Here is a 22,768-nt window from a genome sequence, read left to right as displayed (position 1 = left end):
TCTGAGCTGGAACAAAAATTTCAATTATGAGTGTTTGAGAAAGTGAGGGGCAGTGTGGACAGGCTCTGTTCAAGCTTAATGGTCCACCTTGCTTCTGACCTGCAGCGATCTCAGTATTTCCGTTTTAGACCTCTCAGACAATTTTTTCATGTCTGCTGGAATGATATGGGGAAGCGTATGTGATGTGGTCAAATGGCAGGATATCCCTTCTTTTCAGATATGGCCTGAAGCAGGAGTTGAACCTGGGTTTCTCCAGGTAAATGTATAACAGTCACCCACATCTGTTAACCAAAGAATCCAAGAAGCTGATGTATTTAGATACCCCTGAGCTCAATTGACTTTTGCATAGCAGAAAAATACTTAGATTCTAGAAACAGAGAACTGGCTGCCAAAATGTCTTTTTGAAGTATTTTTTTGTTGTCTGGTTCTGCTAAACTTTTCCCATCTTCTAGTTATAATGACTACTTAGAATCCTCTTTTTGTGTGTTTAAAAAAAATAGTCTTTTTTACAATAAAAATTATGCTCTCATTATCTTCCATTGATATGGGAAAATTTAAATAAAATCCTCTTCATCCTACAGTGATCAATCCGAAGAGTGCACCAGCTTCTGAGATTCCGTGGTCAATAGATATGAAAAAAAAATCATTTTTCTCTTTCTAAACCAAGTAACTATTTGTGCTAGCCAAGTTTAGTTTTGGAAAGAGAGAGGCTACTTATGGTTACAAGTTTCTTTGATGTTTTGCCTGTGAAGAAGATTTCTGTGTTATGAAGCCACAACCACACCCAATTTAGAAGCTCTTCTGTGGAAACTGGTACAGCAACTCAGATTGCTGTGGAAGCTTCTTAGATGTGGGACCTTCCTACAGGATTGTGGGACTATTGGCTGGAGAAGAATCATGTCTGAGTTTAAAAAAAACATTAAAATAAATGAGATTCAGTTTTATTTTCTTACTGGGATAATAAGAGGGTTCACATGAGCTTGTTGCTAAAGACAGGATGATCGCTCTCCAGACCTTCTAGTATGATGCTGCATGATCTCGCATCCGTTCAGTTCTATTGTTCTGTAGTAGTAATGTCTTTTTGTTCTCGTGCTCTATGGAAATTTTCAGAAAATTCTTCTGTAGACAGAAGATGCCATTTTTAAAAAAAATGTTGGGCTCTTTTGCCATACACTATCATTTTTTCTCTTTTTATAAACACAATCCAGAATTCTCCACTGTTAGCTTTGGGTTTGATGCTGGTACAGTACACCAAGCATGCTGTCTTTTGTGCCGTTTCAATTCATGTTGGTATAGAAGTAGAGAGATGTGAATTGTTCCATGGAGCCACCTTGTGGCTCACCTGCTGATCATTATATCAGGGTACACAAGGCTTAAAGACAGCTTTAGACACTGATTCCAACAACATGACTTCAGTTATTCAGAGCACAGATGTTTATAAGCTTCTTGATCTGTGAGTAAAGTCAAATACCTTCGTGATGTGAAGGAATCCATAGTGCAATGTCTGAGATTATAAACACACCAGTCTTTATGCACTCAACAGGAGCTCACATACAGTCCTGTAGGCAAAAGGCAATGCCTTCTCCAAAGCTTGGTCTACACTTAAGTTTTGCCTACATAGCTATGTCAGTTAGGAGTGTGAAAATTTCACACCCCTAAATGGCATAGCTATGCCAGCAAAAGCCTCAGTGCAGATGTAGCCAAAGGAACTCTCTTGCCACTGATAGAGCTGTATCGGCAACCCTTTCTAGTCTAGACAAGGCCTGAGACTTCACATCTAGAATGCTCTCTCCCTCGGCATATACTAAAATGTCTCAATACTTTAAGTGTTTCTCTTGTGGTCAGTGATTGCTTAATTCATTTTTATGTTGGGGGGTGGATTACTGAGGGATTTTGGTTTGTATTAATTCTGGAATTTATTAGGCTAAGCTGACTTTTTTTTTTTTTTAATAAGGAATATTTCTTATTTTTGTTGGGTCACTCTCTAAAAGATTATTTTATTTTTTATTTTGGTGCCAAGCAGTTCTATATGAAGATTTTGTTTAAAGATGACAATGGCATTTGGCTCACATCTCCCTTTAAAATAAAGTTCATTTTACTTTCTTGTTGTTGATGTTTTTATAAAAACTTCAGATTTAATGAGCCTGGTTCTACTTTCACACCAATGTAAATCAGAAGTAACTCAGTCGACTCGAATGGAGTTGTGCTGAAGTCAAACTGGTGTAAATAAGAGGAGAATGAAGCCCAATCTGTTCCAGAAATAAAACTCCTCAAACCTGCCCACTGATAGTGTGGAATATATTAGCTCTGTAAATCATGGGCTGCAAACATGCTTAAAGTCCCAGCTTGTCAGCAACGATGTATGATGCTGTGTATGAAAATGCTGTAGAGTTGGGTGATTCTGCCTGCCTTCTCCCATTGTTGTGTTCAAACAAGGTATGAAATGCCTGTCTGTGCCAATCAGTATATTAATTCGTTACAAGGTTAGCGGACAGAGGGAAGGTGACACATGTCTACATGTGAAGATCCACAAGCCCAAGGCTGGATTTATTGTGGATGGAGAGCTTGGATTTTAATATTGCTGCAGGCTTACTTTTGTGTAGGCCTGACGGATTTGAAGTGTGTGTGGGACACACAGTAGTATTTCAATTAAAAAAATAACAAATTTTGGGATACTTATCTTTGATAATACATTTTTTCCATTTCCCAATTAAACAAACACCCTCCCCTGGCTAGATCTTCACTAACAAAATATAAAAAAACAAAATTATTCTTTGCAATTAGACTGTAGTGGTCTTTAGAAGGACATAGGCTGTTAATGTCTGTTTATGTCTGTTAATTTGTTCCATTATATCTTTGCTTCCTGCTCTGAGAGCAATGGAGGGCAGCTGCATGGCCTGGTAAATAGGTTGCTGGACAGGGAGTCAGGAGACGTGGGTTCTGTTCTCACCTCTGTAACTTACCTGCTGTCTGATTAGGGGCAAATAACTTCATCTCTGGCTCTTTTTCCCCCTCACCCTTTGTCTGCTTAGATTGTAAACTCTTTGGGAGAGGGATTGCTGCTTGCTATGTGTTTGGGTACAGTGCGTAACACAGTAGGGCTGCAATTTTTGGGGGGACCTCTAGGCCCTATTGCAATAAAAACAATTAAGTTTTCTATGGCATTATTGCTGCAAATAATATGGGACTCTGGGTTATGGTATTATAAGGCTTGTGATCTTTCCAGGCAGTTTTATACTGTGCCTGTCCAAGTAGATCAATGTGCCTTTACACGGTATTCAGTAACAGTTCTGAAAGGCGAGCAGACTCATGAGCTTTTTGTGTCAGTTATAGCCACTGAATTTCTTACTTGCCTTCAAATGATTTTCATGGCTGGAGATCATCAGTCACACTGTGTGAGGTGGCTGCAGATAACAGGTTTGGAATTGTCTGAATGATTTTCTCATAGATTCTGAGCAAGTATGGGTGATATTCATTTTCGATGACTGTCTTATGTTCTCAGGTGGCGGTCTGTTTATAGATGCATTGTGAAAGGCTGAGTACAAACAAGACAGTTCAAGGAGCTTTTGATTTTATTTAATCTGAATGCCTTTGTGGCTGTCTAACAATGATTTTCTTTAATACTTAGAGAGAGAGATTGTCCAGGAGGCTCCTTGCTCTTGGGCAAAGTGTTTACTCACCATGATCAGTAAGTTCTGTAGGGAGCAATACTTGTGAATCATGTTGGATAATGTCTAGCCAAATCATCAGAAATTAAATTATAGGAAATGTAGGGATTAAAGTAGCATGTGAATGGTGCCAGTAACCACAGACCAACCAAAAACAGAGCAAGTCTGAGTTTTGTACTAAACTGAAACTTTTTTTCCTTGCAACAAATCTTTTAGTTTGTTGGCCTTAGGGAAAAGTCAGTGGCTTCAAGCCATTTGCATTTGCTTACTTAAGAACTTTTAGGGGAGTTCTGTGAAGAATGAACCACAGTAGGTAGTGGGAGTTCTGAAGGTGTGTGAGTATCATAAAGTATACTGTGTTTTATCTCTAACCGTAAACGTGGAACATGTTTTTTTCTGTTAGCTTTTCCCTCGATCCCACCTAGCTTCCTCTGGGTTTCTAAGAACTACTCCCTCTGCTGTGATTCATGGATCTAGCCAGAGTGTAATTGTGTTAAGACGTGAAAAATAAAGTCTTCATTTTAACCCACTTAATCCTGAAACCTAAAAGCTCATTTGCATGTGTAACAGATAGCAAGGAAGAAAAATTGTAGGATTGGAAATTAATATAATTGAATAGAAGTTAATAGAATTGTGCCCTTATTTTTCTTACACTGGTCTATAAAAGCCATTTATCTTATCAGATACATTTCCCATTTAAAGTATGTCAGATGTGAACATTTTCCATCTCCCTTGCAATATACATGAGGCATTTGTTTGCATCCTGTAATAATGGTCGTATAGTGCCTTTCCATTTTCACTTTGTAAATTAAGTCTAAAATATGTATATGGCAATAACTGAGTGTTGGACTGGTTATATTTTCCATGGAGCAAGCCAGCAAATTAAAGGAGATTGAGAGGAAACAATCCAAAGGTACAAGATAAATTTTCCCCCTTAGAGTTGCTTCCTATTCTATTTGTACAAAAGGACAAAATTAATTGTGATGTGATGACTGGTGCTGAGTTTATAACATTTAATAGTAGTCATAACTGTATGTATTCATCTCTGTATTTTCTTGTTGAATTGTCTGAAACTGTATAGTGAATATAGCAATATTGCCAACTGCAAGTGTTCATAAATCATGAGTCAGGCTCTCAACTCATGATATTGGCTTAAAAATCTTGAGATATTAAAGGTATAAATGTTGGGTTGTTTTTCTTTTCCCTTCTGGCATTTAGGCTTTTAGGGTGCACTTGGATCACATTTTGAATCTTTTTTCCCTTAAACATCAGGGCTAGAAATTTACCTCTTCTTATATGTAATATGAGATTCTCACATAATCCAGTGCCTCCAGGAGTTGGGACTTCAAGAACACCAAATAAAATCGTGAGAGTTAGCAACATTGGAATAGCTTTTTCACTTGTTTAGTTGTAGGAGTGGTGAAAGGCCTCAGTCTGTACGTGCATGTGTGCATTACTTCACAGGGTGATTTAAATTTAAATGCAACCTATTAAATTATTTACAGAAGACAGTTGGCTAACCCATTGTAGTGTGTGGTAGGAGCCAAAGGTCCCTTTAATGTGCCTAGTTGATTCATAGGGTAATCTGATACAGTACTTAGCTCTTTGCTTCCTAGCCAGTAAATTAAACCTTATCCTTTTATTATGAGTCAGAGTACCATAACTTTTGGAAAAGGCAAAGCTTTTTTTGTAATGGTTTCTGAAGGGTATGTGTTAGCAGATTTTACAGGTGTGTGGGAGCGCATCTATGTTCGGTGGAAACCTTTGTGTGTTCTATTATAGTGTAAATCCTAAAAAAAAAAAAACAAAAACAAAAAACAAACAAATAATATCCCCAACCCCTAGACATTGGCACTTGACAGCTAAAAATAATCTATTTTTGCAGCCAATTTTTTTGCATTAGCATTATTTAAATGATAAGGCAGTAACGCCTACTAATACCAAAGGTGGTTTCTTTTAAGATGCCATATTAGTAGTCTCTCAGTGTGGGTTATATTGTTTGATGGCTTATATTACACAGTATATCATGAGTTTTGGTGCATCTTTGATTGCTAGTTTTAAACTTGTACTCATCTCAGTGTTTTGTCAATCTGCAGTATCACAAAGAATCAGGAAACAGTGTCATGATGCCTGGACTTGGTATATTACCAACTTTTATTCCCTTTCTGCCTTTTTACCTGGCTCTGTCATCCTTTCTTTCTATCCTCCTCTGACTCATTCCCTCCTTTCAACAGGGTCAGTAAACAGAAACCTCATAGTAATGCTTTCAGTTATGTCAGGCTTTTCGAAAAACTAAGTTGAGATGATTTAGTGTTTACACTTTTGGTAATGAAAATAAAAGGTCGCAACAACCAGGGGTGAAAGGCATTCAAAGCTGCAGTCACACCAATGCTGTATTGTTAGCCTGTTCAGTGCAAACCTCTTGCTAGTAGTGTACAGTTTTTGTTTTCATACTTATGAACTCAGACTTTTTTACATCACTTTATTTATTGGCAAGCCCTATGTTCTGTACATTGAATGTTTGTGCAATTTTGGATATCAATAATTTATTCCTTCCTACCTGAGTCTGCACAGTTGCACTTGCGTGTTCCTATTTGTGTGTGCAGAGTTCAGAAGTTTTCATTGCCATTGAGTTCTTGGCTGTGGAAAGGAGGAGTTTGCTGCCTTTGTGGCCATGCCTGTAGGAGAGAGAGCCTATCGTATTTCACTCTAATCCTAAGCGATAGCCACGCAGTCTGTTTTATTGTTAGGAGAATCGTCCTGGAGATCTCTCACTAAGCTTTTCATTAAGGGAAAGCAGGACGGATGGGCTTAGGAATCAGAACGGCAGCACTGTTTTCATGAAGCAGAGACATAAGTACTCTAATTTATATCGTACTCTGACAACTTGTTTGATCTGCGTCTGTTTTCCCACTGTATTGTTTCTGAGAGATAGAACAGACGACTGGATTGCAGGCTCACTCCTGGAAAATTACGTCAGGGAGAAGAGTGGGACTGCAGTTTTGGATGCTGAGTGGAGACTGAAGAAAGCATGCACTTTGGTACTGTACTTGTACACAATACTAATGTGCTTTTCTGAAACTCTTGCAAGGTGCCACTTGCTGTTGTTTTTCTCCCTTTTTTTTTATTTGGCAGGTTACAAAGTGCTGTTGGCAAAGCAGCCTCAGGAGAATTGCATTGGCATGGTGACCCAGCTCCGTACTGCTGCTGGTTTAAATGCAGCAAGTGTTTTGACTGCATGAGTTGGAAGAAACCTGGACAGATCTTGTATTTCAAGATTAGCGTTTCAACAACCAACGTGAGGGGGACAGGAGCAACTCCAGAAAGGTCTTCTCTGAAGTTGAGTACTATAGTTGGCTTTAAAGAAAATGAAAAAGGAATGCTCCTCAAGGTCTTTCAGACTCAAACAAAATTCAGGTTCCCTCTCGCGTGCTGTGAGCTGGATAAATTTCTCCTCCTTGTCTAGGCAGACAAAAAGATTGTTTCGCAGTGATGGTGAGCTCACGTCAATATGTAGGCAGGTAGAAGAGGATGATGAGAACTGGACCTACAGAACTCAACACAGAAAAGGTGACCCAGTTTTTGTCCACATTTAATTATGTCCTTGCTTATGTACCATTTCTCCATTAGTTTTTTTCTCCTTCCTGTTGTCTCTCAAAGCTCCTTTTCTTTGACACTTGGGTTCTTGTGAGTAGTGATGCCCACTGGTGCTGTTAAGCCTAGTCTCTTACTAGGGACGATCTCTCCCTTTGGGTCCTACCCTGCTATTTTTAGCGAGCTTGCTTGATCAAAGCTAGCCTAGCTATGCCTACATGTGCTGCAGTTGCACTTTCCAGTTGCAGTGTAGACATACCCCAAGAGGAGTCAGTGTGACTCTCCCAATGCTGTGTTTGAATAAGCAGGGCAGAACTGTCCTGATCTTAGCATGATCTTGTAGCAATGTCCTTGGTGTGGTCACATCATTTCTATGGGAATTTATAGAAATCCAAGTGGAAAAAGCCGTGAACTTCCTTGATTGGGAATGTAACATTTATTTCCATGGTGTGTTAAGTAGATTTTGTTTATGTACATTTACATTTCAGTAGTACATGGGGGCAAGGCTTGTGACTGGACCTCAATAGTGATCGCTGGTTTGACTGATGTTGAAAGGACCGTATTTATTTATTTATTTATTTTTTGCTGCAGTAGCAGTGCCCAATTATGGCATCACTGTTTCTCTAACAGGCTGGTAGTATTTTCCTGACACGCTCAATATGTTAACAGGTGATAGTCGTGCTGGAAAATGGTAAGCATGTTTTGCACACACTCTCGCAGGTGGCTCTTAACTCCACTCGAATAAAAGGGAGGTGGGAATCTGAGAGAGAGAGAGTATGTGGGGTGTTAACTGCGCAGTCCACTGAGATGAAGCCCAGGAATCGTCAAGCCTTGAGTGTTCCTTTTGTGAATAAATCTAAACCCCAGCAAGGAGTTAAAATATTACTTGTGCAAACTGTTTGTTTGTAGCAGAATGTGGAAGCCACCTGTTCACAGATGTATCTACTAAAGAACATAGCAGAGTGAATTTCAGAACTCTGTCTCCATACCTCTGTTGACAGGCTGAACTATTGTTGTCAGTGCATTTGTCATTGACTGGTATACAGATAAGATTACTTGATAAACGGGTTGAATCGCCATTTCTCTGTTGCTGCTGGAAAATGGCCAACACTGATTTGTTCATGGAAAACCTAAGGTGACTGATTTAAGCTGTAAGGTGACTTCTGTAAGAGCAGGCAGGCACTTGAAGGACACTTGCACTTCAAAGTGAATTTTCCCTTTCTTTTTGGCAGCAGTAGTGTGTGTTCAACCAGAACATGAGTTTGACTTACTCCAAGTCAGAAATAAATATGGTTTTAGTAAGTGGTTTGGATGTAACGTCCCAAGCAAGAACACTAAAAAGGGTGTATACAATTGTGCTGTGGTACCAAGAAGGCGGAACTGGATGTTGATTTGTTCTTTTGAAGGCTGCTGAGTAACCATTTAAATGCTGTAAAACTGCTTCAGAAGGATCTTCATTTTGCAGTTGGCTCCTAATTTTTATTTTTTAGTTGTTGACAAATTTGTGTCATACAATGATGGCTGCTGCGCTCAAGTTGGTTTGATTACATTTTGGGATGGTTTATATTGTTGGTCACAAAATTCAATGTACACTGTTCATTATTACATTAAACTCTCTTGCACTAGCTGGAAATTCTTTCCCAAGTGTTCAGATGGCATGGCTGTGATGGGAAAGGAAAAGATTCTAGTGGACTAACATAGTGTATTAATTTTGCTGGGAGCATTATTGTACACTTGATTTATTGAAAATAAAGAAGTCCATTGTACAGAATACAGTGGGCGGGGAGGATTCCTTCTGAAATTGGTCAGCAAGCAATAAAAGCTTGCAGCCTTTGTCATATGGGAGATTACAGTATGTGGGTTTGGAGTGGGAAACAGAGGAGGGATAGGTTACGCAGTGCTAACATGCCTTACAGCTTCTCCTACAGGGAGGGAAGGCTCAAATTTGGCTTAATAATCTGTAATATTAGTTTGCCTAATGGATATCTGTTCAGATCATGACTTGCTCTACACCATTTGGTCTGACTGACAGTCTGCTGAGCAAAGGCCTAAAGACTGAAATTATATGCTGCTGCAGGTCAGGACTGAGGTGCATTTTGCCTGAGTTGGGGGTTAAGAGGAGTTTGTACTCTGTCTGCTACAAACATTCTACCCAGTGCTGTCAGTCATGCACAGTCATGAGAATAACCCATCACCATGGTATGAATATTGATGCCTGACTTTGGCTTGCTTGCTTGTTTTGAAAGATAAAAATGTGATCAGATGCTCATGTTCTCAAACTAGTGCGCTCCATTGGCCCAGCACATTACGTGTTGCCATCCTTTGTAGCAATAAACCTGAGGGTGGGCATCAGTGTCTGTCTTAAGTGTCAGATGTCATGATTGTGGCACTAAGTTATAAGATGACTTCAGAGAAAAGCAAAATTGTAGATGAGCAAAAGGAGGGACTTAAAATGCAATGTCTGACTCACTCTGTTAGGGATGTCCTGATTTTTAATTGAAATTGTACGTACATAAACAAAAGGCTTCAGTGTTGTCAGGATAATTCTTCACCCACCTCTCCTGCTTAGACAAAATGACCTTGTACATCAGTTTCTAGGACCTCCCTCCCCCTTCCTCTTTACCTAACTGTATACAAAGGTAGAAGTGTTAACAGTGAAAGGCCTGGTGTAAACGGGCAAAGGGTCTTTATTTAGTCTCTCCTTCAGAGCTGTAACTCTTTCCCATCTTTTGCCTCTTTATTGTGCTGCCCAGCTCTTGTTGCATTCCCATACCAGTGCCAGATGACGTGCAAAAGGCAACATGTTGCTGACTCTCCACCAGCTAACTGACCAACTCCACTCATCTAGGAGCAGCAATTCTGAAACTGCATTAATAGGCGGCAGTGGGATTGCTAGGTTTACTATTTTTGTTTCTATTTATTTATTTAAAATTAATATACTAACTTGGGGGAAATCTTGAGGTTCTTATTCAGGTAAATTCACTTACATTGAAGTCAGTTGATCCAGGATTTGGTTTATGTCAAAAAGCAATTCTAATGATGTTTCAATATTCAATATGAATAGCCGCATAGGATGCCTCTGTATTTTGGTACATGTAGCACCAATGTGTCTGCTTTATCAGATGGCAAATCTGTTACTAAACAGACCTTAAAAATTATTAATGAAATACTTGCTTTGCTGTTCGAAATTGCTGTGCCTCACTGCAATATGCCTTTTCCTCAGTAATTATCTCAAGGAGTTCTGACATCTCAGAACAAACTTTTATCACCATATTTCTCCTCATTTACAGGAATCTGAGACTTAGTTTTGATGTTCATTATCTGAGTTTGTCTTAAGTGAGAGAGGAAATGGGAGTAGGTGAATGTGTCATATCCCCACTTCTCATCACTCCTAGATGAAAACAAAAGAAAAAAATGGCTTATATTCTTTATTATTATTTGTATAGCAGTAACATGTAGCTGCCCCAATCTTCTGCTCCTTCCACCATCATGGAAGATAAATCAGAGAATGGAAACAGAGACTTTTAGTCAAGAATTGGATAGTGACTGATTCTTTCTGGGCTTGATCCTGTAAGTATTGAACATTCTGCCCCGGATCAAGGAAAGTACTTGACATGCTTAACTTTAAGCACATGAGCATTGAAGGCTTTTCAAGGGCTTAGGTGCTTTGTTGGCTTGAGGCCCGAGTGCTCAGCATCTCAGGATCAAGTCCCTTTGTAAACGGTGTTGGAATTTTTACCCATCAGACATTGTACATTGTATAAATAGTGGCAAGAAATTAAGATATCAGAATACACAGGTAATAAGTAGGGCTGTCAAGCAATTAAAAAAATTAATTGTGTAATTATCACATTGTTAAACTATAACAGAATACCATTTAAATATTTTTGGATGTTTTGTATGTTTCCAAATATATTGATTTCAGTTACAACACAGAATACAACACAGTGCTCACTTTATTTTTTATTACAAATATTTATGTTGTAAAAAAACAAAATAAATAGTATTTTTCAGTTCACCTCAAAGTAGTACTGTAGTGCAATCTCTTTATTATGAAAGTTGAACTTACAAATGCAGAATTATGTACAAAAAAACTGCATTCAAAAATAAAATAATGTAAAACTTTAGAACCTACAAGTCCACTCAGTCCTACTTCTTGCTCAGCCAGTCACTCAGGCAAACAAGTTTGTTTACATTTTCAGGAGATAATTTTGCCCGCTTCTTGTTTACAATGTCACCTGAAAGTGAGAACAGGCATTCGCATGGCACTGTTGTAGCTGGCGTCGCAAGATATTTACATGCCAGGCGTGTTAAAGATTCGTATGTCCCTTCATGCTTCAACCACCATTCCAGAGGACGTGCATCCATGCTGATGATGGGTTCTGCTCAATAATGATCCAGAGCAGTGCAGACCAATGCATGTTCACTTTCATTGCCAGATGCTTTCATTGTAAGATGCCACCAGCAGAAGGTTGATTTTTTTTGGGGGGGTGGTTTTGGTTCTATAGTTTTCGCATCGGGGTGGTGTTCTTTTATGACTCCTGAAAGCATGTTCCACACCTCGTCCCTCTCAGAGTTTGGAAGGCACTTCAGATTCTTAAACCTTGGGTTGAGTGCTGTAGCTATCTTTAGAAATCTCACATTGGTACCTTCTTTGCATTTTGTCAAATCTGCAGTGCAAATGTTCTTAAAATGAACAACATGTGCTGGGCCATCACCCGAGACTGGTATAACATGAAATACATTACAGAGTGTGGGTAAAACAGAGCATACTATTCTCCCCCACCAAGGAGTTCAGTCAAAATTTAATTAATGCATTGTTTTTTTTAATAAGCATCACATGGAAGCACGTCCTCTGAAATGGTGGCTGAAGCATGGAGGGGCATCTGAAAGTTTAGCATATCTGGCAAGTAAATACCTTGCAATGTCGACTACAAAAGTGCCATTAGAATGCCTGTTCTCAATTTCAGGTGATATTATAAATAAGCCGGCAGCATTATCTCCCGTAAATGTAAACAAACTTGTTTGTCTTAGCGATTGGCTGAATAAGAAGTAGGACTGAGTGGATTTGTAGGCTCTAAAGTTTTACATTGTTTTGTTTTTGAATACAGTTATGTAACAAAAAAAAACCCTACATTTGTAAGTTGTACTTTCACGATAAAGAGATTGCATTAGGGTGCTTGTATGAGGTGAATTGAAAAATACTATTTCTTTTGTTTGTCATTTTTACAGTGCAAATATTTGTAATAAAAATAATATAATACAACACTTTGTATTCTGTGGTGTAATAGAAATCAATATATTTGAAAATGTAGAAAAACATCCAAAAATAACTAATAAATTTCAGTTGGTATTCTATTGTTTAACAGTGTGATTTAAAACTGCGATTCATTGGGATTAATTTTTTTGAGTTAATCACGTGAGTTAAATGCGATTAATCGACAGCCGTAATAATAAGGCATATGCAAAAATCTGGTCAGAAAGCCAGAGTAGGCTAAGGGCTTGTATAAATGGTGCATTAGTCTGCCCCAGATCTAGCATGCACCAGCATGTCGCATCGTGTCTGGCCTGTGTGGACTCTACGGGCATGCACCAGAAGTGCCCTAGTATGTGTTGACATAGTACTGTTTGAAATGGAACTACATTAATGTGTACTAGGCAACTTTCAGTGCATGACAGCAGGGTCCACGTGGGCCAGGTACGTACTAGAATTATCACCTCTCTGATGTCCACTAATGCATCATGTAGACAAGCCCTTAGTCACATAGCATCCTGCTCTCTTTATTTTTCACTCCTCACACAGTTCGTGTTCCATTTTTCTCTTGCTTAGTTTTTCTTTATCACTTCCCATTACATACATTCCTGAAACCTGTTCAAGGGGAAAACTGTGAGCAATCATGGCTAGAATCAATAAGAATTTAGTCAACACATTAAAGATTAACAGATTGAACTGGAATTGGTTTATGTGGCCATGCATCAATATCATATCTGGTTTTCAATAAATAAGTATTGATGCATCTCTACTAATGGGTGTAGATGATAACAAGATGCTGTGACCTCAGTCTGCGTGGGCTGGGGCAGATCATTTAAAAGGCAGACCATCTATTTGGACATACAACTGCTTTGTTGTAATCTTGATTAACAAAGAGATTTAGGTTATTTTGTTAACTCTGATCTTACAATTTTGGGCATTAAGTATCTTATACACATCCCATTCAACTGTCTATTAAAATGGACATGTGTGAGAGACCTTCAATTGTGCACGCAAGGATGTCACTGCTAAAAAGGGAGTTGGGAGATGACTGGCTGAATTTTTTTATAAGCTGTCCCCATAATTTAAACTTCTTTCCTTGAGATGAGGTGAAACCCATCAGGTTTTTACAAGCCTTTGTGTCTGTTTTTTAATGCAATGGTACATGTTGGTGCAGTGACCCTGTTTTTGAAGCGTATGCTGGCGATTTCAGTATCTCTTGATAATGGTGAGACTTAAAAAATGCACATCTTGGCTGAGGACTATATTCACTGTCCTTTGAGATCCTCTGTCTAATCAGTCTTGTCTATTCTATTTGAGGTTTTTCTGTAGTACCCATCACCACACTCAGGGCTAGATTTAGGGGCAGGCAACCCAGGCGATTGCCTGGGGTTCCGAGTTTGGGGCACTCTGGGCTTGGGGTGCTGTTTTTCATTGACATCCATCACATTTTGCAGAGCTGAAGGATACTTTTTCTAATGTGTGGATAGCTTTGAGGATTCTGTTGATGCTGCTGGTCACAGTCGCGAGTGGTGAGCTCAGTTTTCAAAGCTCAGGCTCGTTAAAACATGTCTTCAGTTGATGATGCCCGATAAGAGACTGCCATCTCTTGTTATTTTATCCCTTGAAAAATGCCATTGGTCAGTCTTTGGATCTCTCTCTGATGCTGTGCTTCAGTTCATGAGGGCAAAGGCAAGAAAAGCGGCCTTCTGAGCTGAAGGACCAGGGTTTACATTCTAAGGCTGTCACGACTGTAACACTATTTAATATGGCTCCACCCAGAGTTGGTGCACAATTCAATTTTTTGATGTTTGTACATTTCAGTTATTCTTAAAATTAAAAGGTTTCTACATCTTGGAAGAAACAATTTTTTTTATTTGTTATATATGGCATGAATAAATACAGATTTACAGATCTTAGCGTGCAAATGTATTGTCTTGCATGACAGGGATAAATCATGCATGCAAATTGTGCATCAAAGCCATGAAATGGGCTACAAATGCAATAAAAAATAAGGTATTCAAAAGTTTAACGAATGGGGGGGCGCCAAAGATGCTCCTTGCTTGGGGTGCCATTTTGTGTAGGGCTGGCCCTGACCGCACTTCTGACCGCTGAACTGATAAATTAGGAAATGATTTTCTTCCCGCAAATAATTCCTTGTCACTTTTCAAATACCCAGGAAAGGTTTGAGATTAAGATAAGCGATGAATAGTTTGGATGCTTCTCTGGATTTATGGATACCTCACCACAGAGCCTCGCAATTCCACATCCCCAAACAATCCTTCTCAAACAGTTTGTAGGCTGAGGCCTTTAGTAGTCTGTGTGAAGCTCATTGGCCTGGTACTGCCTGCTAATGTTAATGAAAGAGGACAGAGCTAGCTGTTTCTTCCTCTAGCATCTTCAGGGTGGTTTTTTCGCTTTTTGGAGAGTTCCAGGCTTCTTTCTTCTAGGTTCTGAGAGATTTAGGTCTTCTCCATTTTTGTGTTTTTCCCAATGTCCACATCTGCCAGTCTCCCTCCGCCACTTCCATTACTCCATGTCTACATTCTCTCACCCCTCTTTGGTTTCCTACTTCCCCTAGGTGTTGTATACAATTAAATGGATTTTTAATTGAGAGAATTGTATCATAGTCCTGCACAAGTTAACTCTTGCTGGAAGTTTGGAATGGGGCCAATAGCTTGCATCAGACTTTGTTGGTTTTCAAACAATTTGTGTTGTTACTGCTAGCCTTTAGCTTGTTTGCTCCTCCATCTTAATGGTTTACTTTTTTGTTATTCTCTAAGGGACGGTAGATAATAGTTTGTTTATGGTCTGTGTTGGTGTTTTTATTGGAGAGGGTGGTTATTTCTTAGGTATTGGCTCTAAACAGCTAGGTTTCAAATTCTTTAAAGAAGCTGGGGAACTGTCAAGGACATATTTGACATTATATTCTACATTCTTCCTTTCTCCTTTCAATAAAACAAACCTGAGAAGCTATAATGCAGATACTTTTGACCTCTGAACAAAACTTAAAGGAGCAGCTGCAGCAAATAGAAAAAATACTCTATTTTGTGACTATTCTCCAGGCCTTTATGTGGACGTGCAATAGCAGCACTCTAAGGTTGCATCCGACTTACGCATTTGGGACTTTTCAAAACGTCTTTGTAGCTAGGGTATCCAGATGGCAGGAATAAAATATTGGGACGCGGGGGAAGGGGGCAGCTAGAGGCTCACTGCCCCCATTGGAGCCATGGGGGAGGAGGGCGCACGGCCCTGGCTCTGGCCGCGAAGGGACCCAGAGGGAGATGTTGCCACTTCCAGGGAGCTGCGCAGAACCGGGTAGGGAGCCTACCAGCCCCATGCCAACTTGAGGCCGGCAACCTTACAATAGCGGGAGAAATGGCGTCCTGATTGTATGTAGGCCGAGACACAGGACAAAGAGTTAAATATTGGGACAGTACATCTGGTCACCCTATTTGTAGCTCAGACCATTGCTGCTGCTTCAAAAAAAAAGTGATGGTGGAAAACACTGCTAGAGTTGTCTGAATTTTCAAAGGCACTGTGTGCAATAGGAAGTGTTCCCTCAGCATTGCTCCACATCTGCCCCTCATACCCTCTTCTCTCCTACCCTGTCCCTTCCCATTTTCTTTCTGTTTAGCTTATTCCCTTCTAATTATACCCACCTTCGGGGAGAAGGGAGGCAGGGAGAAAATAAATTGTGGAACTAACCTGATGTTTGCTGCTGTAACATTTGTTCACAGTGCTTGCATGTTATATCCCTGTACCCACTATTTAGATTATAAATTCTTTGGGGTAGGAGCTATCTTTTTGTTCTGTGTTTGTACCTAGCATACTGGGATCCTGGTTCATGACTGGGGCTCCTAGGTGCTGCCAAAATACAAATAATGAATAATAATAATAGTATATCAGCATTCAGAAATTGCTCTTCTGGACTTTGGGCTGGCCTGCCTTATCTTTTTTCAGATCCCTGCTGAAAACAAATAACAGCACAGATTCCTACCATACCAAATTTATTGCAACAGCAGATAGTGAATGACTTCATCGGCAATACAAATGTCACATGCAATACAAATGTCACAACAGTTCTGTTGATTTTGCAGAAAGATAAAAGCTAAGTTTCACCTTAAGGTGCTACACCAAGATCTACTGGCAAACTTCTGGTGTTTTCCTGAAGCTTAAATTCTCCAACACGAGAGGGAGACTCTTACAGCTGGGGACTGTGAGAGTGCTGAAAGCCATAGAACCAAACTGCAAATCCTGCATATGATGGAAACCACTTCAAGCCAGGGGTGTGGTAGCACCCCTAGTTCCAGTACCCATGCTAACAGCTCACGAATGGAGCTCTGAATCTGAGGTGCCTTCTGTGAAGACAAGTCTCACCTTTCCCCTTGCCATGTTGGAAGGAAGGCAGACAGAGGAGAGGACTTCTCTCTGAAGTTGTCTAAGGAGCTGAACTAGCAGCTCTATTGCTCATGCACTTGTCCTTGCTGGTGAACCTCTTTTAGTTTGTTGTCAGGAACTGATGAGCTACAGCTAGTAGTAAAGGGCAGAGGCGGGGCATTACTGGGGTGTGAGGCATAAATGAGAGGAGAACATATTAATGTGAGGACGTTTTAGTGGGAGCCATTAATGGCCCCCCCCCCCCCCCCGCAGCATCCCCACATATCTGCACACTGTCTCACTTGGCCTCCCCCAACGTTCCCACTCCCTCAGTCATCGAATGTGTGTCTCTCTGCTACCGGCAGTGCCATCTGAAAAACCTCTCTTGGCTTGTCACTCAGGTGGAAACCACTGGCATCTTGCTGTGTACAAGGCCAAGTCTTCAACAGAACTCTAAAACTGCAGTATATGGAATGTTGGGTTTCTGGCCAAAAATCTCAAAACTTGAAACGTTTTTTATGCCAAAGCTTTTTTTAAAATTGCAGAGTGGAAACTACTTGTGGGCTCAGGCTGTGGTGCCACAATAGCAAAGATAGTGTGGATAATTATTGTGTATAGATAGAAAATGTTAAGTTGGAAATGCCACAACTGTACGTTAGGTTTATATTCTTTCTCTGAGAATCTGTATCAGTTATCAGTGTTTTAAATTCCCATAAACTTGACAATTAATGACTCTTAGCATAAGTAGCAATATTAGTGCTGCTTTACAATATCATTACAAACTACAAAGTTAGTAATGCTTCTACCATCTGTGGTTGATTTAAATGCTGATGGTATCAGGTAAGTTTTCTTTAACATTCCAAAGAGAACTTCATCACGCTGGGATTTAATTTTTAGAATACTTTTATGCCTCAATATTTAACATTGTGTCAACACTTTCTTCAGAAACTCATTTTAGGGATTTACAAGTTAGCCTTCATTATTTATTTATTTATTTTTAACCAAAGGAGGAAACTTAGTTTTCAGTATCTAAGTTTGTAAATATCAGATTTTTTTTTAAAGAAAGTCCAAATTAAATTTTAAAAGTTTAATTTATGCATTGTAGGTGTGTTTCCTAGAAATGTTGTTTCAATTTTTGTTGTTGTTAGTTTATTAAAGGAAATATTGGCGTAATTAATCCATAATATAGATCAGGGATCGGAAACCTTTCAGAAGTGGTGTGCCGAGTCTTCATTTATTCACTCTAATTTAAGGTTTCACGTGCCAGTAATACATTTTAACGTTTTTAGAAGGTCTCTTTCTATATGTCCATAATATAGAACTAAACTATTGTTGTATGTAAAGTAAATAAGGCTTTTAAAATGTTTAAGAAGCTTCATTTAAAATTAAATTAAAATCCAGAGGCCCCCAGACCAGTGGCCAGGACCCGGGCAGTGTGAGTGCCACTAAAAATCAGCTCATGTGCCACCTTTGGCATGCGCGCCATAGGTTGCCTACCCCGATATAGATTAATGTTTTTAAGCCATTTAATTTTTTAATGAAACATTCTCTAGAGCATTTTTTGTACATATGTGAACTGATTTACTTTCAGCAATAAAGTAAGGATGTTTAATACACAGACTATGCTGTGCACTCTTAGAAGGAGTTGTTATGGCCTGCTGGAGCAATACTCTGTGACAGATTGCACTGTTTGTAGGAAAAAGCATTATGCAAGTAGGTGTTGAGGCTTTTGCATAAGTATGTAAATACCCATTTATAAGAGCCTAAATAAGTATTTACCCAAGAGATTGGAATGGCTGCCAGGTAATGGCTTCCTACACTGTTCATAGAAGTCAGTCCTTTTTAAATAAGAAAAATAAATTGGTATATCATAAACACTGTTATATTACAAAGCTAAACCTAATAGTAGAAAAAACCCTAGGAAGTTTTAATGTGGAGTCTGATGCTATGTTCTGTCACACTCTGTCTTTTACAGATTGTCATTACTTGAGGACAAATAGCTAAAACTAGATGCATTTCAAATGCTTATGCCACAATAGTTGCCCATGCTTATGCTATGTACACCGGACCTTCACTATAGCCCAGGGTTCGGGATCCATGCGCAGTCCTGCGTTAACATGGGGGACGCTTGCCAAGGATCTAAATTTAAATATTTAAATTTGGGATCCATTGCCGTGTCTGCGCTGTACGTGAATCCGTGCTATAGCGACGTGGGCTATAGCAAGGGTCCAGTGTATTAATTTGACCCATAATATTTTACTCTGAATGTTAACCCTGAATGCCCTACCGTTGGTCAGTTCAGATATTTCATGTGGTTTTATTGCAAGACTAAATAGTTCTCAAACTGGGCCAATCATTGCTGTGTTCGGATATTTATTTTACATAAGGCATGCAATATTTGTCACAGCGTTTGTGGACATTATGCAGCAGAATGCATTTTTAAAATGCTGCTAATATACAGTGTCAGTCATAGCTTTTCATGATAGTAAAACAGCTGGAGTTATGCAAAGCCATTAATTTTTATTTTGTGTGTGCAGATTACTGTAGTAACTTCTGCATTTTTAGAAGTAATCACCGTTTTTATGTATTGACAATTGTTTTGCCATTTCCACCAGTGAACACAGCTGTATATGGCAAAAATAAAGAGGTCTGATTTTTCTGCACAAAATAGTGAATTTGATCCATAAAAACAAATTATTTTTCCATAGACATTTTTGACATATCACAGATAAATCCAGATTGGGATAATTTATCTGAACATTCCAATTTAGCTTTGGAGGGTTGGATAACATGGACCTATATCCAAGCCATCCTTGTTGCTGATACTGCAAAACTATTGCCAGATATGCCTGTTTTTATCCTTTTTTCCAGCACAAATAACTTCTCATGGCAAAACTATTTTTTGCCTTGCTCTTTTGTTCCCCAAAATTTAGGGTGAGAACAAAAAATGTTTCACTCTTGAATTTGATTGTATGTTTTGTTGAAAGTTATTCTCAGAAATGAAGACTTCTCTTCAGCAGCATTAGTGATGACTCCTGTTCAAGCACTTCTTCCCACATCAGGGAAATGGTGAATGGAGAATAGAAATTTCTGTTAAAGGAAGTTTCCAAACAGGTGCTTTTATTTAAAGAAATACTGTCACTATTTCAAAAGTATGTTCATTCACAATCTCTCTGTAATCTCCTTGGGTCTAATGCTGCAAGATGCTTAGTGCCCTCATCTCCTACTTACTTAACTTTAATTTTTAACTGAAGTTTGAGTAGCTGAGCCCATCACAAAAGACATTCAGCATCTTATATGAGTAGGTCTTTGGAAGCAATTTTTGTGATGATGAAAAGTTAGTGAAAGAATCTGCTACTAATGGATGAAGAGTTGGGAATCAAAGTGCTTGTCTCATAAGTTCTGTGTGGTTTTTATTAGCTAACTCAAGTGTTTATTCATATATAGATATTTGTGAAGAAATATGAAATTTATGTGACAAGCTGAAACTTTCTGATTAGTGCTTTCCAATGGAAAAAACCAATTCTTTCTGTCTGGCTTTACAGTAACAGAGCGTCTGTCTGTTGATTTTGTTTCTCATATTTTAGACACTTACAGTTTACTTTAATGACATACCCTGCTTTTAAATGAGATGTACAGTAACAATTGTAATATATTTTACATTCCACTGTGTGATTTATAAAGTACTTCTTATGCTGTAGTTCTAGGAAGGGTTTATATGGATCTCTTTTTTTGGAAAAAGAAGACAGACTAAAAAAAAACACACACCCAACAAGTTGTGAATAGAAAGTATCTAGATTCTTAAGTGCACACACACAATGTTGTAAACAGAATTGTCCTAAATTGTGGCTGTAGGTGGTTGGCATGGTTCCAACAGCAGTGTTGTTACTATCATTTGTTTGCTTTTTGTAATAATGAGAGACTGAACATAATACTGTGGCCCTTCAATATAGGTTTTAATCCTTTAGAAATAATTTTTAATTGCATTACTCATAGATAGCTCCTGAGGATAGAGTTTGCATCTTTTCCTTGTTCTTCAGATTTGTTCCTTTTCTCTATTCCTTATTTTCACTTTTCTGGTCCTTAGATTGAAAATGCTGTTTCAGCAGAGAGACAGAGTCACTGTCTTTGACAGTCTACTGCTGGCTAACTTTATTTTGTAAATGGTTATGTGTATTTCAGATAGGTATCATACTGAGTTTTTGTTTGCCCCAGTGCTGTATTCTCAGTCAGGTAGACCCAGAGGTGAAAGTAAGCCGGTACGCCCCGGTACGGCGTACCGGCAAGAGCCGGTGCACCGTACTGGGGCAGCCCAGCTTCCCTAGGGGGCAATTTAAAGGGCTTGGGGCTCCCAGCAGTGGCTGGAGCGCCAAGCTCTTTAAATTGCCTCCAGAGCCCCACTGCTGGAACCCTGGGGTAGCGGCTGCAGGGCTCCGTTAGCTATTTAAAGGGCCTTGGGCTCCCCTTCTTCTACCACCTGGACCCTTTAAATAGCCACTGGAGCCCTGCCGCCGCTACTCCAGGGCTCCGGCGGCTATTTAAAGGACCGGGGCGGTAGAAGCAGGGGAGCCGCGGGCCCTTGAAATAGCCCCCGGAGCCCTGGGGTAGTGGGGGGCTCCAGGGGCTGTTTAAGGGGCTGGGGCTCCAGCTCCCTCTGCTGCCCCGGTCCTTTAAATAGCCGCTGGAGCCCCGCCGTTTCCCCAGGGCTCCGGCAGCTATTTAAAGGGCTAGGGCGGTAGAAGAGGGGAGTCCCAGGCCCTTTAAATAGCCCCCGGAGCCCCGAGCTGCTGCTGCTACCCTGGGGGGGGGCACTTATCTTACAGGGTGGGCTGGAGCTGGCACTGACCCCCTCAACCCCGCCCCTTCCGCCGTAGGCCCCGCCCCTTCCGGGAGCCAGAGCTGGCTGCAGAGTATCGGTAAGTTTCACCCCTGGGTAGACCCTGTCACAGCTTCCACCGGCTGATAAAGTAAAACAGAATTCTGTTTTTACACCAGTGTTTGCTGACCATCTGCAGGTGGTTAGGTTACTTGGTTGAGTCTCCTGTAACTAAGAAGCCTGCCTTCATCCTTGGAGGGCTTGTAGCCCAGGTATTCTGGCTGCACCATTGGGAGTGTGGATGAGCTTGAAGGTATAAATGTATTAGTTATGCGGACAAATGAAAATTTAAGGTGAAGCTAAGGTTAAGAGTACATATTAGTAACTTAAGGATAAATAACCTTACAAGAATGTTGTAATTAGTTCTAAAGAAAACAACAGACTATCAAAAAGGCAGGAACTTCAGTCAAACTATATGTAAATTAAATCATATCAACTAAATTTACTCTCTGCTTTCTGGTTTTTGCTACAGAATCACAAAAAACAACCCCCCCCCCCCAAAAAAAAATCTACTGTAGAAGCCTTATTGAACTCTGGTGAACCCTTCTATTTTTAGGCTGCTCATAATTCAGGAATCCATGGCTCAATTCACTTGAATTGTGGTAGACCTAACCAACCAACTTGGAGGCTAATATATCTTTATGGTTTTTTTGAGGGAAAGGAGCAAAATTGGAGTTCAAACAGGAACTCAGTTATAACCTTAACTGTGGAATGGTTACTGTCGCTGCAGGAAAGAAAATCCCTTATGTATGACTTACTGTTCTGAAACATATTAACCCCCACCCAAAAAACCCAAACAGAACAAAACTAAAAAATCCCCACAAACAAACCTGACCCTTTGAAATATATAGAATACGTATATGGCAGAGTTAAATTATCAGCCTGGGCATAGTCTTTTGAAAACACAAGAAGATGGAATATTTTCTGTACCAGCAAAATGTAATTAGAATGTACTCTCTCGAATCTTCCCAGTATTTCTCCTACATTTGCCACAGCGGC

General features: G+C 39.7%; 1 protein-coding gene across 7 annotated transcripts in view; it reads left to right on the top strand.

Annotated features, from left to right (window-relative positions):
• The window catches only part of NHSL1 (NHS like 1), a 258,143-nt gene that overhangs the window by 92,411 nt on the left and 142,964 nt on the right, over window positions 1–22,768 (top strand). For 2 of the 7 annotated variants that reach the window (XM_073337455.1, XM_073337453.1), the window contains exon 1: window positions 6,462–7,238. The exons of the other annotated variants lie outside the window; for them this stretch is intronic. In XM_073337455.1, coding sequence (XP_073193556.1) covers window positions 7,037–7,238 — 202 coding nt within the window. In that variant the 5' untranslated portion in view covers window positions 6,462–7,036. Of the gene's footprint in view, window positions 1–6,461; window positions 7,239–22,768 lie in introns of those variants that run through there. 7 annotated transcript variants of the gene reach the window in all.

Source organism: Lepidochelys kempii, chromosome 3 (assembly GCF_965140265.1).
Source record: "Lepidochelys kempii isolate rLepKem1 chromosome 3, rLepKem1.hap2, whole genome shotgun sequence".
In the NCBI taxonomy this organism is placed as follows: domain Eukaryota; kingdom Metazoa; phylum Chordata; order Testudines; family Cheloniidae; genus Lepidochelys; species Lepidochelys kempii.
This window is presented reverse-complemented; position numbering and strand designations above follow the sequence as displayed.